This window comes from Panthera tigris, chromosome B4, assembly GCF_018350195.1.
Source record: "Panthera tigris isolate Pti1 chromosome B4, P.tigris_Pti1_mat1.1, whole genome shotgun sequence".
Taxonomy (NCBI): domain Eukaryota; kingdom Metazoa; phylum Chordata; class Mammalia; order Carnivora; family Felidae; genus Panthera; species Panthera tigris.
The window spans coordinates 31146116-31161934 of NC_056666.1; the positions used below are offsets into that span (position 1 = coordinate 31146116).

Consider the following 15819-nt stretch of genomic DNA (forward strand, 5'->3'; position numbering starts at 1 on the left):
CTAAGTGATTTCTATAGAACACTCACTCCAACTGCAGAACACACTTTTCAAGGACACACGGATCATCCACCAAAATGCCACATACTAACCCTAAGATAATAGCACATTTCAAAAGATGTTTTTTTAATCATACTGCTGAACATCTACATCTCAATACTCTACCTATTCAAAATGGGAATACTGTGGAGAGGGTATTTGCTGGTTAAGGTGCCGGGAGGAAGGGTGAGAAACTGTAATGTGTCATAAAGCATGACTGCAGGTGTTGAGCGTACATGAGTCTACTGAGCTCGGTGTTCTCAGGAGCACTGACACAGCCCCCTTCGCACTGACACAGCCCCCTTCCCACTCATACAACAAGCCAAAGTCCACGGAGGGTTACTCCAAGCAACACGCCAGAGCGAGGAACACCACAGAAGCATCTTATAAACTAATTTTTATTCACTCCATTCAAAGGCCTAAAGTCAAAGCATGAAGCAGTTCTGCCTCAAGTTGGTATCATCCTAAGTCTGTACACAATCAAAAAGGAAACACAGGCAGATAAATACATGCGTTCTTAGAACGCAAGAATGCCAAAGACAAAAGTACGCAGATGACCACCTCAGCTTTCTCCACAGTAACTAACCAAAACAAGTACCATACCAGAGTCCCTAAAATTCGTAACATGAAATACCATGTGCAGCTATGTTGGCATAGCCATGGTTAATGAGCATGGAAATATATTCATAATCAACTCAAAGAGAAAAGGCAGGCTACTATGCAATCCTTTTTATTTAAAAGAAAAAGAGCTGTGTCTGTATCTAAACAAAAAGAAGAGTCAGGATGCAAAGCCCACTCAAATAACAACAGGGATGAGCTTTGGGCAGCAATGGGATCACAAGTGATTACTTCCTTCTTTATAGGTTCCTTTTCTTCACAAGAAGCTATATGATTTTTATATCAAGGAAGGAAGGAAGGAAGGAAGGAAGGAAGGAAGGAAGGAAGGAAGGAAGGAAGAAAAGGAAGAAATGGGGACAAGGAAAATATTGAAAGATTAATACAACCTAGTACATCTCTTTGTAATATTGTGGCTGGCCAAGGGCACCTGTTTGAATTCTTTATAAACCCTGACCGTTGCTTTAAGCTTTGAAGTGGAACCACATAATAAATTGACTGTAATTTAAGTCTCTAGACAAGTGAACTGCAGGAAAAGGATTTGAGAGTCACCTTATCCCTGGCTCACTGAAAAGCCCAAAACAGAGAAGCGACACCAAGAGAAATAGCAGCAAATCATAAATGGGCAGAAAGTTCTGCATTTTTGACACAATGTGTTCCTGGACCACAGGAGGTACAGGGACAAATCCTGCAATGGCAGGTGCTAGTAAATCAAATATCCTTGAATTTGCACACCATTTGATACATGAAATTTTTCATCTTCCTTAAGATTTCAAGAAAAAATAGAAGACATCCACCAATTCTGAACCAGGCACTATGCTGTGAGAAAGGAGGAGTAGAGAAGACATGATAGCTGCATTTAGCCAGCTCCCAGCCAAGTCCTCCAAGAGGGAGGATGAGGCAAAGGGTCAATGGGGGGGGGGGGGCAAAGGGGGAGGGAGGAAGAAGGGGAGAGGGAGAGAGAGAGAGAGAGAGAGAAGAAGGAGGAGGAGGAAGGGAGAGAAAGGGAGGGTAAAAGAGTAGAGAGAGGAAGGAGGAAAAAGAAGGGGAGGAAGAGGGCAGGCAGAGGGAAGAAGGGAGAGAAATCTCTCCAGGAAAAACCAGAGAGAGTACTAGATAACTTTGCCAGCTTCCAACCCCATGATGATACATTCTATGTGCAGCTGGCAGCCCTTCCCTAAAGTGTGGCCAAAGGCTGCTCAAGCCCTGTCACCTCGTGACCTCTACGTGCAGAGCCAAATACCCTGTCACAAATTCTTAAAATACTGAATGTTACTTCTTTTCCTCCTCCTCCTCCTCATTCCCTCAAAGAGCACAGACAAAAGGGCGGGTGCAAGGAGGACACTAAAGAGCCACGTTCACAATGCCAAAGTCACATACTACACTGAGGATGGCATTGCAGTGTGAAAGCCCACCAAGAGCAACACTGAGGAAAGTATGGCTTTCTGAAAGCAGAGCACACACCGGGAGGAGGCCTGGGATGCACCTGCCCCCTCTCCAGCCAGTGTGCTACACAGGCCAGCTTTTTGGGATAGGCCAGTGCTCGGATAGAACTCAGAGACCTTGCATTATCACACCCTGAAATGGACCTCCGTTGTCAAGAAAGATGTCAGGTTTGGTTAAAACAAAAGGAAAAAACTAGCACAGGAACTTCTTAAAGATACTTCTATTTAAAAAGCTACAATTTGGGGCGCCTGGGTGGCGCAGTCGGTTAAGCATCCGACTTCAGCCAGGTCACGATCTCGCGGTCCGTGAGTTCGAGCCCCGCGTCAGGCTCTGGGCTGATGGCTCGGAGCCTGGAGCCTGTTTCCGATTCTGTGTCTCCCTCTCTCTCTGCCCCTCCCCCGTTCATGCTCTGTCTCTCTCTGTCCCAAAAATAAAAAAAATAAAAAAAAAAAAAAAAAACGTTGAAAAAAAAATAAAAAGCTACAATTTTAAAATTCCAAGACATAGTAAACCTAATAATGTCCAGGGGTCAAGAAAAGCATTACACCCTAGAGTTCAGGGTAACGAAGTCTCACAATACATCATGAGTGGCCCTAAGGTTCTGTAAAGTATGTGTCTCAACAGGAAAGGAAGTACTCCCATCTACCCGCTCCCTCTCCAATCTTCACTAAATGCATCCAGAGTGCCTTCCCTGGATGTGAACTCACTCTGTCTTTATCATCTGCTACATCACAGAGGGTGTCATCAAGGTCTAGTATTCCTCCATCTCCATGTTCAAGTCTGTGCACCTGTATCCAGTAGTTTGGATCCTGTAGAGAAGAACAGAAACACCAAATACAGCAAGTTAGCATCACCAAAGGAAATGCAACAAGCTAAACTGTGATAATTTCTTGCCCATAAAAGGGAATCAACAATATTGCAATTGATTGAAAATTCAGGTAGTCTCCTGTCTCTGCTGTTGTCAATTTCTCTTTTATGATGGACTTATGCAGACTCTTTCCTTTGGCTGAGCTGCTGAGACATTGTTATGACAGGAACTACAGAAATTAGCACAAGTCATTGCATAAAAAATATTGGTTTCTTAAAGTATACTGGGTTTCCTATTGTCCACCACAAAACAATTTTTAATCCTCTCATCCAATCCACACAGATATTCTAATAAGCAAGCAACATCTATCACATGTCTGAAAAACTCCTGTCACAGCCTATCTGGGGGAAAAAAAGGAGGTTGCTCAAAGTAAGCCCTACAAACAGGTGTAAATATATTAATACAGAATAATGCTGACAATGCCATTAGTGAGCAAAGCAAGCTCAGAACAATGTGTGTGACTGGAGTCTTTTTGTAAAAACAAAGCTAGATACAACTGTATACGTACATATAAAAATATCCCCAAAAATACACACCAAAATGTTCGGTGGTTATATCTAGGGAGTGGGATTGGGAGAAAAGGAAGATAGAGGACTCCATTTTAAATTTTGCACACTTCTTCATTGGGTGTGTACACACCTGAATATGTATACACACATATATAAACACACACACATATGCAAACACACACACATACATATCATACATATCCATACACATGATAATACAAAACCATACTTTAAAATAATACTTGAGGGGCACCTGGGTGGCTCAGTTGGTTAAGCACCAGACTTCAGCTCATGTCATGATCTCACTGTTTGTGGGTTCAAGTCCCACATTGGGCTCTATGCTGACAAAATAGAACCTGGAACCTGTTTCAGATTCTGTCTCCATCTCTCTTTTTGCCCCTCCCCAGGGTTCCTGAACCCCAGCCTACATCGACTGACTCACACCTTGAGGCCAAGGAATTCATATCCATAGGAAGCCCTCCAAGAGAATGTCTAACACCTGAGGATCACTAAAACAAACACTTCTAAAAAATACTGAATTGTCAATCCTTGTCACTTTTTCACCAACACAGAAAGCAGCTCAGACACTAATTCTCAGTTATTAAACATTACCATAAAAACTACTAGTGCAAATAGCCTATAGTTACTCTGCACCCTCATTTGTCTGGATTTCTTTCAAAGGAGTCAGTACTCGAATTGGTTGTTCATCTAGAACACAGACTAAATTCATAAAACACACAGCACACATCTCTCCCTCCCCTCTCTCTCTCTCTCCCCCCCCCTCTCTCTCTAACACAACACACACACACACACACACACACACACACACACACACACACACACACTGTGGCATCCAGCTTCATTCTCGAGCCTTACTCTGCATGATTCCCCAACTACAATGTCCTCCAGAGAGTCCTTAGGGACACCTGTTGCTATGACTCCAATAGTGCTCCAAAATGTGTCATTTCTACATTTGTTGAGCCATCAAAGAACAATGTCCCAAAACGAACTATATCCCTACTCTTCCTTACCAAATGGCATTAACCCTCCAAGGGAAACCAGGAATAATCAATATCCTGCAGGTGAATAAAGAAAGCTATACCTTAACCATCATTCCATAGCCACTTAGAACAGGGCCATCCTGCCTTCCTCTTCCCCCCAAGGAAGCTGTAGGATGACCTAATCAATTTAAATATCAACATTCATTTCTAAAACACTTTCATACACAAAGAAGCAGACTGACCTCCAAAATGTGACTTATAAAACCTGCTCTTTAAGCTTCCCAATCCTCCACACTCGCTCCATATAAGGTCATAATCTACAGCCTTTCCAGAATATTTTTAGCTACTCCTTCGAAATAAGTTCCCTCCTAGCAATTTCTCAACCTCTTGACTTTTGTATTTTAGAACTTGCTGTGGTCCAGCCTTTCTCCATCAGTTAGTTCCCCTTTCACAGCCTGTATTAAGTCCTGCATCACTGTCTCCCTGCCCCCCATGGAGGCCTCCACTCCTCGAAGCCCCACCTTATTGTTCAGGCTAACCCTTCTCACCCATCACGACACCCCAGTCATCATCTTCTCCTAGAGCCTTTCCTGACCAGAAAGCCCCCAAGACAGGTTAGAAGTCTATCTCTAGCCTCACCATTAATGTTTCTGAAAACCATAGCAGTATGGAAAATAGTACTCAGTGTAAACGCTGAGCCTTTAAAAGCTGTTAATATCATATCTTATACAAACTAAAATAATAGTACAAAACCTTCTACTGACCCTACTTTACCCTCCAGTCACTCTACCAATTCTCTGATTCTCTTTACAGTGAAAGTTTTTTAAGATTTGATGTCTCAGATTCTTCTTCTCTCATAATCCTGTTCCAGTGAAGCTTCCTCCCCACCACACTCCCAAAAATATCCATCAAGGTTACCAACTGCCTCCATGTTGCTTAATGCAATGGTCCATTCTTGAGACTCATTGTCCTTGGTCTATCAGCAGAATGTCACACCACTAATTATTCCCTCCCCCTTCAAATACTCTATAAACCTGGCTTATAATCTTTCAACTATCTGATCAAGGCTTGTCTAATTTTGAGATCCAGCTTTGTCTCCTGCCTCCAGAAGGGTCCTGATTCAATGGTCAGCTATGCCAAGCAGCCATGACAACACCATGTCAAAACACTTATCAGGCCAGCATTTATTAAATGCCACTCCATAATACGTGAATAGAAACTATCTGGAGAGAAAACACTGAGTAGGAAATCAGCACTAATCCCAACAGAGCATACTATACAAAAAAAAAAAAAAAAAAAATCAGATCTAAGCAGGGCACATAAAAACGACCTCTTCCCACAAGAGTATAAAATACAGGAAGGATATGTTTGCCACTGAGAAATACAATTCCCTGCAACAGTAGTCTCTCAGGAGATTTTAACTGGCTTTCATCAACACAATCCTCTATCAATAAACAGAGGATTTGCTGTATTTTCAACAGAATAGTGAAGAACCCATAGGGAAAACTTTTCTTAAAAAGAGCATATTTGTTGACTCTACTTTGGTAGTTTACCCTAAAAAGTTTGAAATATTAATAGCAGAAATCATTGTTGTCCCAGCTACAGAAACTTAGAAATGTAATTGAACAAAGAGTTGTGATAAGACACTTAAAAATACCCATAAACACTAATTCTACAATAAGTATACCTGTCATTAGGTTAAAAAGCAAACGTGACACAACACTCAATTAAAAAAAATAAGAAGAATCTGTCTCACTCAGGGTGTGTATTTTAAAAATAACCAAAGATTTAAACACTAACAACAATATTACCATGACAACCAAAGATCCATTACACATGAGCAAGAAACAAGGAATGAAGTTCATCTATCAAGTGGATGAGCAAATGCCCTGGCCAGGCAAGGCTCCCCAAGGATGGGGCCAACCACAGAGAAGAAATCTGGGGACAAAACCACATGAAGAATCACTGCTTCTCACCCAGACTGAGAACAGGGGCAGAGACCTGGCCTAAGTCTGGAAGGAAAGAAGTGGAGGGAACATTTCTAAGACGGGCCGAGAATGAAAGCACAGGCATAATTTGATAAAATGCCCATTGCAATGGATGCTGGTGCCCACTGTATTCCAGGACACAGTAAGAGAAAACAGTACCAGGAAAGTTCTAATGAAACACAGGCTCCATAAAGAAATCTCTCTAGCCCTGTAGAGAGAGCATCATCACATTGTGCCAAAGAGCCATGAGCTTCTGTGAGTTATGACTTGGTGGAATACACACCTGCTGCCTGTTTCTCACCCATACAAGTCTCAAGAAAAGTATCTGCAATTAGAAACAGCAATACCCTACTCTTGCAATAACTGTGCATATGGTGATGGTCTGTATCCTGTCATGTTTTCAAATGAGAATATATATATGTACATATAAGACCATGAAAAGATAATGGTAAAATTATGTTGACTTAAAAATTAATTATTTACTATTTGCAAAGCACTGGATCAGGGCAAAGCAACAATCGTTGCTGTCAGAAATTAAAACTTATCAGGTAAGACATAAACAAGTTAAAAAGAGGTAAACCATGTGTCATAAGAAGAGACATAAAAATGCATTGAGTTCAGAGGAAGGCAAGATTAATTTTGCTTGGAAAGATTCAGGAAAGGTTTACAATGAGCAGGCTGGAGGAAGGAAGAACATGAACTCATTCTCAGCAGAAGGACAGGTAGGAAGAGGGCAGGGGTCGGGGGGGGGGGGGGGGGGGGGCAAGTGTGGGCAGCAGAGTTTATTCATTACATTGTGAACATAAAATTGGCTCCACGACAAAAATGGCAGGTAAAAACCTCCTATCAAAGAGACGTATTCTGCCTCCATCCTGAAAGCCCACTGAAACTGCAGGACATACATATTCATCAAGGTATAGCCCCACAAAAAAACAAAGAGAACAGAGGGAGACCAGGGAACACAAGTGCTGGAGGCAGGCCCGAGAAAGCGAGCCCCAAGCTGACCATGTGGAAACCAGGCAGCAATGTGACTTCCTCGGTAGGGCCCTACACGGCTCTGGAACTGGGGAAACCAAGTGCCTCGGGAGACAGGAATGAACATGGGTGGAAATACACCAGGATCAGCCTAAAGTCTCTTTCAGAAGCAAAGCCCCAGTTTTCCCTCCTGACTCCAAACAGCACCATGACGGCCCCAGCAGCATCCTGGAGACTTCCTCTCCAGAGAGGGTACGACGAGGGGTGTGAACTGGGGGACCGAGGCAGAACACCTGCAGAGGTACTTGAAAATGGGAGGAGATGAGTGAACATATACATACTGAATGCTAAGAAATCCAGCTCTCTGCTTCCACTTTTTCCCAGAATGCTGCCAGCTGGGTTTAGGCCACCTAGACAAAAGGCTGGAAGATCTCTCCCTGGGCATCTGACCACCTGAAGACAAAAGACCAAGTGACCCTCCTGTGCAGCTCCAGCTTTCAAGCCCTTGCCCATACCCTGTGGTCTCTGTTATAGTCAACACTTCTTACTCAGCCAATAACAGAGGTACAGACCCTGAGGAAAAAAGCTCGAAGGATGGAATATAGGCCAAACAAATAGAAAACACACATTGAGAAAAACAGGTTATATAAAAAGAAGATGGTCACAAAAAATCCAACATTGATACCCTAAGAGTTCATGTTACATCCAGGTGGCAAAGGAAGATGAAAAGGGAGGGAAAGAGGAAAGGAAAGAAATTGAGGAAAACAAAACAAAACGCTCCTAGAAAAGTTGAAATCACTGCAAGTAGAAAGTCATTAGAAGAACTGAGAAGAGTTGAAGAAATCTCCCCAAAAAGTAATGGAAAAAAGAAGATTATAAAAATGGGTAATAAAATAGAAGACTAGTCAAGTAAGTCAAGCAGCTGAATAAAAGAAGTTCTAGAAAAAGAGAACTGAGAAAACAGAAAAACAACAGAAAACCATTCAAGTTAGTTCCCCAGGATGACAAGAGTTTCCATTTTTAAAAGGCCCTTAGAGAACCCAACACAAATTATGAAATCAGGCATACAACAAGTCATATGAGAACAGAACAAAAAAAGACAAACAGAAGATAAAACAAAAAACATCCAGAAAGTAAAATACAAGTACCACAATGAATGGGTAAGGAATCAAAACAAGTTTGGCCTTCTCAAGAGCAACACAGGAATCCAGAGGACAGTGGTGTTAATACTGTCTTCAAAATTCCTAAGAGAAATGGTCCCCAACCAAAAATACTACACCTCATCCAACAACTATCAGTAAAGTGGAAAGGTAGAAAAAAATTTTTTTAGAAATGCAACTTTTCCAAAAATTACTCTCTCTGCACCTTTCTCAGGAAAGTACTGGAAGATGTGTTCCACGGAAATAAACCATGAATGAGGATGGCATGGCATATGAAAATAGGAGACAAAACACAGAAGAGAACTCCCAGGATAATGGTGAGGCTGATCCAGGATGTCAGCTGGGCACCGGGTGTGGAAGGTAACCAGTCCACATGGGAGCAGCCCAGAAGCTCCAAATGAAAGGTCTTCAAGACGAAGCTGAAAGAGTATTCACTGTAAGATACTAAGATGTTACTTTATTTAAAAAAAAAATTTTTTTAATGTTTATTTATTTTTGAGACAATGTGAGAGACAGAGTGCAATCAGCGGAGGGGCAGACAGAGGGAGACACAGGATCTGAAGCAGGCTCCAGACTCTGAGCTGTCAGCCCAGAGCTTGACATGGGGCTCGAACTCACCGTGAGATCATGACCTGAGCCCAAGTCGGATGCTTAACTGACTGAGCCACTCGGGCGCCCCCCAAGATGTTACTTTAACAACTGGCCAACCTGGAATAGAACTGGTTGTAAATTTATAGAAGACCAAACAAAGGAAAAAGCATTGTTTATTTCAAGAGAAACACAAAAGTTGTAAGGAAAATGTCATCAATGTATCTCTCATACACAGTTCAGCTCTGAGCAGCTTTTAATAATGAAAATAACGTGAACATCAAATATTTAATCAAATTTATAACTATTTTCAAGGGAAGGAGGTCTAAAAAGTGTGTGTGTGTGTGTGTGTGTGTGTGTGTGAGAGAGAGAGAGAGAGAGAGAGAGAGAGAGAGAGAGAGAGAGAGACCTCTCTCTCAGACAGAAACACAGCCAAGTAATGGCTGTGACAGAATGGAGGCAAAGCACACGTGCAGCAGTGAAACAGGGTTAAACCTTTCATATTATGTCAGAAGATGACAACAACAAAAAAAGAAGTAACATAAGAAGTCTACACAGAAATATGAAGGTAATATCGAAAGAATCAAGTGCAAGAGTTGGAAAAGTCCACCTCTCAGGGAGCAGGTGCTACTCTTTTCCTAAAAATCCTAGCAGTACTCTCTGACTATGCACATCCAATATGTTAGGAAATGAAAACACAGTTTGAAAAATTCCTGAAAATAACAGGGCACACAACCTGAAGTGGGCATTCATCACTCCTATCAGATAGTTAGCTGGGCAAGACAAATGCAGTTAATGACATAACAAACAGAAAACATTTCATTTTTGAAGTCAATAGAAGACTATAAGCAATAGAAATTCTAGATTCCCCTGATAAGTATCTAATTTACTTAAACCCAAAATATTTTAATATTTATTTATTTTTGAGGGAGAAAGGGTGTGAGCTGGGGAGGTGCAGAAAGAGAGGGGGACAGAGGATCCAAAGCAGGGTCCCTACTGACAGCAAAGAGCCCAGTGTGGGGTTCAAACTCACGAACCATGAGACATGAACCAAAGTCAGATAGATGCTCAACCGACTGAGCCACCCAGATGCCCCCAAAACAAAACATTTTTAAAAACTGTTCTATAGTTCTTAAAAAAAAAAAAAAAAAAAAAAAAAAAAAATGGAGGCACCTGGGTGGCTCAGTCAGTTGGGCATCCAAATCTTGATTTCGGCTCAGTCAGGTCATGATCTCCCAGTTCATGGGATCAAGCCCTGCATCAGGCCCTGCACTGACAGTGCAGAGCCTGCTTGGGACTCCCTCTCTGTTCCTCTACTGCTCACTCTCTCTCTCTCTCAAAATAAATAAACATTTTTAAAAATGAATCATCGGTATTTCAAAATAGTCATGATACATGCAGTTTTGACTTTACCTACCTTAGCTCCATTTCAAAAACACTTAACCTTCCATATAAATTCAAGCCATAGGACCCATTTTCAATTTTGTTATAATAACACTGTTGACATTAAACAGATTTTTTCTGCAGAAAACACAGATGGTCAGAAATCAGAGCTGATGCTGAACAATAAAATAGCGACCTCTATCACAATGAGGGATTATCTACTATTTAATGGCAAGTGCATTCCTCTGCCTCCCACTTTTCCATCCAAACCACACCCCACACCCATACCACCAACCTCACCTCCACAACATAACACAGAGCAAACCACAAACTTGATGCCTTCCTTGAAGAATGACTGGCTTCATTTAATATGTCAATCAAAAAAGAAAACAGCAGCATGAAACCAAAGGTGAATTCCAACCTCATGGAAAGAACTTTCTGGCATTTTGTTTGATGAGAATACATAATCTGTCAGAGAGTCACACATTAGCCTAGAAATGTGGGAAATTGGCCCATTATTGACCTCTACTTCTGACACAACTTCCACAGCAACACAGAGGTCACTTTAATCATGGCTGCTGCCCCAGTCCCTGCACCCCTCCATAGAAACAGAGGAAGTGTGGAAGGTAGCGGGGACTGTCTTGGGACAGAGCCAGGGCTAGAATGAGAACCACAGTAAACACCAGCTATATTTGCATTATGTTCCACAATTTTAAAAATGTACTCGTGCATTACCCAATGTGGTAAGAGGGTTTACGATCTTCGCTTTCAATGAGAAAATTGAGACACAGAGGGCATAAGCTAATAAAAGGTCACAATTAATAAATGCTGTTGGCCAGGACTCCAGCCTAAGTCTGCTAATTCATGTCCCTGCCCTTCTCACACCCACATGGATGCTTCTCAAACAAAAGCTGTCTTCTTGGTACAGCCCCTCTTCCCAATCTCTTTGTAATTTGCACACTGTAGAGGTATGAAACATATTTCTTTCAATAAAAATTTTTCTACTGTTAAAAAAAGTTTGAAAAACCACTCACCTTAATATTACATTACATGTTCTAATCTCATCCATGATTTAAAGCAGTGGTTCTCAAAGTAGAAGTCCATTCCAGCATTATCACCTGGGAACTAGTCAGAAATGCTAATGTTCGGGCCCCCTTCGGCCCTACTAAATCAAAATTTCTCAAGGCAGGCCCAGCAACCTAGGCAGGCCCACGAGTCCTCCACGTGACCCGAAAGCACAAATTCTGAGAACACAAAATTTGTGATTTAGAATTGGGGGTAGCATAGGGGCTGAAATACTTCGAATTTCTTCTACATGATTACATATCACGTTTTGCTCATAAATTCATGGGTTTAAGCTTTTGCCCACACTTCTTAAATCAAACAGATATTAGTTACTACATCTTAAAAGTGGTTACCCGCCCCCCACACACACACACACAGTTCCTGTGATAACCATATAGACGAATTTCTTCCCTTCGTCTCTTGTTCCTAATAATTACCTCCCAACTCATCTCACTGCTCCTAGACTCCTATCTTTTTAGTCCTGCCCTGCATCTAGCTACCCTAGCTTTCTTCACAAAATACCCATTTCCTCATGTCCCTGTTCTGTGACAGCAGTCATTTGTAGTGACTCATCACATTCTGAAAGGTTAAAATCCAACATCTCTGTCCAAGCACAACTCTCCCCAAGCCTGTGTTTCCTGGCTTCCCTTGGCTCCAGTCTCTATCCTTCAGTCCTCCCAGGCAGGCCTCAATGCTGCCTCACCACATCCAGGTCTTCAACTGGTGTACTCACTGAGAAACCCCAAGCACCAGGAAAAGTGCCTGAGACAGAACAGATGTTCAGGAAATATCGGTTTTGTGAATTAATCCTTGTCTTTGTTCACTCTATTCCACACATCTGGAACACTTTCACCCCCTCAGCTCCAAATATGCAAATTGTATATACCTTCCCAAATCTAGGTCAAAAACCACCTCCGCTGTGAAATGCACTCCAACCTCCAAGTATTTATCTAGACCATATATTTGTCACTGTTTACCTCTAGATAAGTTCTCTGAAGGCAGCAACCATCACCTTTTTTTTTTTTAGCATAGAACAGAAAACAATGTACCATGTTGTATAAATAATCTGTAAAAAATAAAAGTAATAACCCTATTAGATAAAAATTACACAAGAGTTTCTCAGAGAATACAGTCAACAAACACAGGCCTGTGCTCTCCTAACTGCCATGGGCATGCTGCACCATGTCGGGATCAACAGCCACCATTCACACCTTATCTTCTGACTCCCAGAGCTGGCTCAGGAAAGGCTGGATGGTTGTTCTAGCTGATATCCCAGACAACATCTCAGATGTGGGGAAAGAAGACATCCAGGTACTTTTCCCCTGCAGTAAAAACGAGCCCACATTCCAGCATAAACACCTTCATCCTCACCCACACAGGTGAGTTTCCAGCATCACTGGCCTGAAATGCCAAGCAGAAGTGAGCTGAAGCCTGGATAAGCCTGCCTATAATGTAGGGAAAGGAGGGCAAGACAAAAGCTCACCTCTGTTCAACTTGGCCAACCAAGTTTTCACCTCTCTAGTCCCGGTGAATGTAAGAACACGCAAGGCCACGGTGGGGTGGGAGTGTTGTTACCTGTTGAACTGGAAGTCGGTGAAGCAAAGGCTTTTCTAAAGGGCAGGGAAATGTGAACTATTGTAAATGCATTAGCTCCCAGCCTAAGTCCCTAAAAGACAACACAGCTCTATAGGATATTTGCCCTGGGACTGAACACCTCCATTTACAAGCCCTGCAACCATGAATGCTATGAAAGCAGACACCTGGCCCTTGGCTCTCCTCTAGATCCACTCCATTCCTCCACCCTTACTCTCCAAAGGGCAGGTGAGGGGCCACCAGGTACTGAGCACTTCCTGTGTGCCAGTCATTCACAAGCCTGTGAGGTCAATGTTTTCAGCTCCATTTGTAGATGAGAGGTCTAAAGGACTAAACAGGAAACTTGTTTAAGACCATCACACATGTAATTAAAGTTGCAGGGGAAAGGAAGCTCAGATATCACTCAAACTTCTAAAGTCCTGCTTTGCCCTTTTTGACACATTTGTCTCATGCAGGAATATCAAACAGGCTTGTGAGGGCTACAAATTTGGAAGGAGAAAAACAGACCAAGATAAAGTCTTCTTTTCTTTCTTTTTTTCTTAGAATGGAAAAAATGAATGATGAAAAATATATCACCCACCAATTAATACACTCGACTAACTTCAGTATGAGGAAGTAGTGCTTCATACCACATTATCTACCAAAAACATACAGATTTAAGATGTGCTTCATTCCAGTCATGCACCAGGCGATGCTGAATTAAAAACTGTAGGAAAAAAAGAACCAATCCATACACATTAAAATAGGGCCTAGGATACCTCAAGGTAGAGACCCACCGTGTGGCCACAGTGGCCCTGAACACATGTGCCATAAAGACAATAACTACAATATTGTGTGAGATCTTTTAAAGATAATGAAAATGTTAATTTTTTTTAATGCTTACAAAAGAAGTGACCAACCTAAAAAATCCTTAAGGTTACTCACCCAGCCCAACACAAGAAAAACCTACCCTCGCATATTTACTCTCCAACCAGCAAACAAGAGAGGCTGACTCAGACCAGAAAGAATTCCTCTGACCTGGAAAGAAAACCTCACTGCAATATGATAACTCTAAATAGCTCAGAATTCTAAAACAAACCAACAAAAACTTGACCCCAAAGCAGCTCTCAACTACCCCCTCATATTACTTAATCCAAAAACCACTTCCCAATTTTTCTTAAACTATCTCAAATCACTTTAAGGTACACGACTAATTCCTCACACCTGGCAGCACCAAACACAACTGAATCAGAAGAAATATTCCTAAACATACAGGAGAGGAGACCACAAGGAGTGAATTTTGACAGAGGGCTTGCACCTACCTCCAATCTCCTTCGAGGGCCTGGCAAACAGTTATCCAGCTGTACCCTGGGACCCCTATATTCAAGGCCAGCACACCCCACACTGCGTGGGGTCTGGGTCAGAGTTGCACAGCACCACAACATCCCAACACAAGTATGGCCCCAAGGCCATGGACACCAGACCACAGTGCTCAGAGTGGGGATCAGACCACAGCCACTCAGGAGGGTGGAGGGGCCTGTTCCCAATGTCTCCTCAGGACTACTGATGCCAGAGGTGGGGCTTCCTTCTCCTCCCAGAATACTCCTATCATCAGTCAAAGGAGGCATCTATGATGGTATCTTCAAAAGATTTGCCCAAGACAGTGCTCCTGAGTCTTATTGCCATGAGCATCCCTGCAGACAGGAATGTGTGTCAGCTTTTGGAAAAGATTTTCAGCAGGGAAGGGAGCAATATAGACAAAGGATGTTTACACACACGCGCACACACACACACAAACACCAAGCTATAAGCTAGTCAGTCCATGGGATCTCCTCGTCACTCAAACTTGTTATAGCTTGTTTGTACCCTCCTGGAAAGCCATCTCTATCTCTTCATTTGTGAAACCCTTACTCAACTTTCAATCCCTGGCTAATCTCTCTTTGCAATGTCAGTCCTTAATCTCACTTCGTCTTTTGCCCCTATCTCTCCACAGTACTCACAACAATGTCTTGAAGATGTTCATGTTATATAATTTATCACTGTACTGAATCTGTGGACATTATCCATTCATTCAAATATTTATGGAGCATCTATGATATGGCAGGCCCTGAACTAGGTATAAGAGCTACAGCAGTAAAGTTCCCTATCCTCTTAGGATCTATAGTCTAGCATAGGAAACAACAGAGACTCTCTCTTAAACACAATCCTCACACCCAAGAACATTCAGTGATATATATTACTGGTTATTTCAAACCAAAGATCAATTTGTATTCCATTATTAACATACTTGTTTAAAAAATTTTTGGCACTTAGATTTTTCCTGGAAATCCCTAATGTGACTCAAGACTTTATGTGGGCCCATCTGGTCAATTTCAAATACATTTGAAATGGGGAAGTTTTTAAATAAGGGCTCCAAGATACCTTATGAAATATATGTAAAGATTATAGTAATGCCGTACGATTTCTTCATTCCTTAAATGCACAATTAGTTCTCTGTCCTTATACAGTTTATAAAGTTTTCCCTTATAAGGTATTTGAAATTTAGGTACCTGTGCCTCCAATTTATTCCTTCTAAAAAATTATGGTACATGTGATACATACCATCTAAGGAAA

General features: G+C 41.9%; 1 protein-coding gene across 19 annotated transcripts in view; it reads right to left on the reverse strand.

Moving 5' to 3' along the window:
- The window catches only part of PARD3 (par-3 family cell polarity regulator), a 664605-nt gene that overhangs the window by 545557 nt on the left and 103229 nt on the right, over positions 1-15819 (reverse strand). For all 19 annotated transcript variants that reach the window (XM_042991413.1, XM_042991418.1, XM_042991416.1 and 16 more), the window contains exon 2: positions 2805-2906. In XM_042991413.1, the coding sequence (XP_042847347.1) occupies positions 2805-2906 (102 nt within the window). The remainder of the gene's footprint in view (positions 1-2804; positions 2907-15819) is intronic.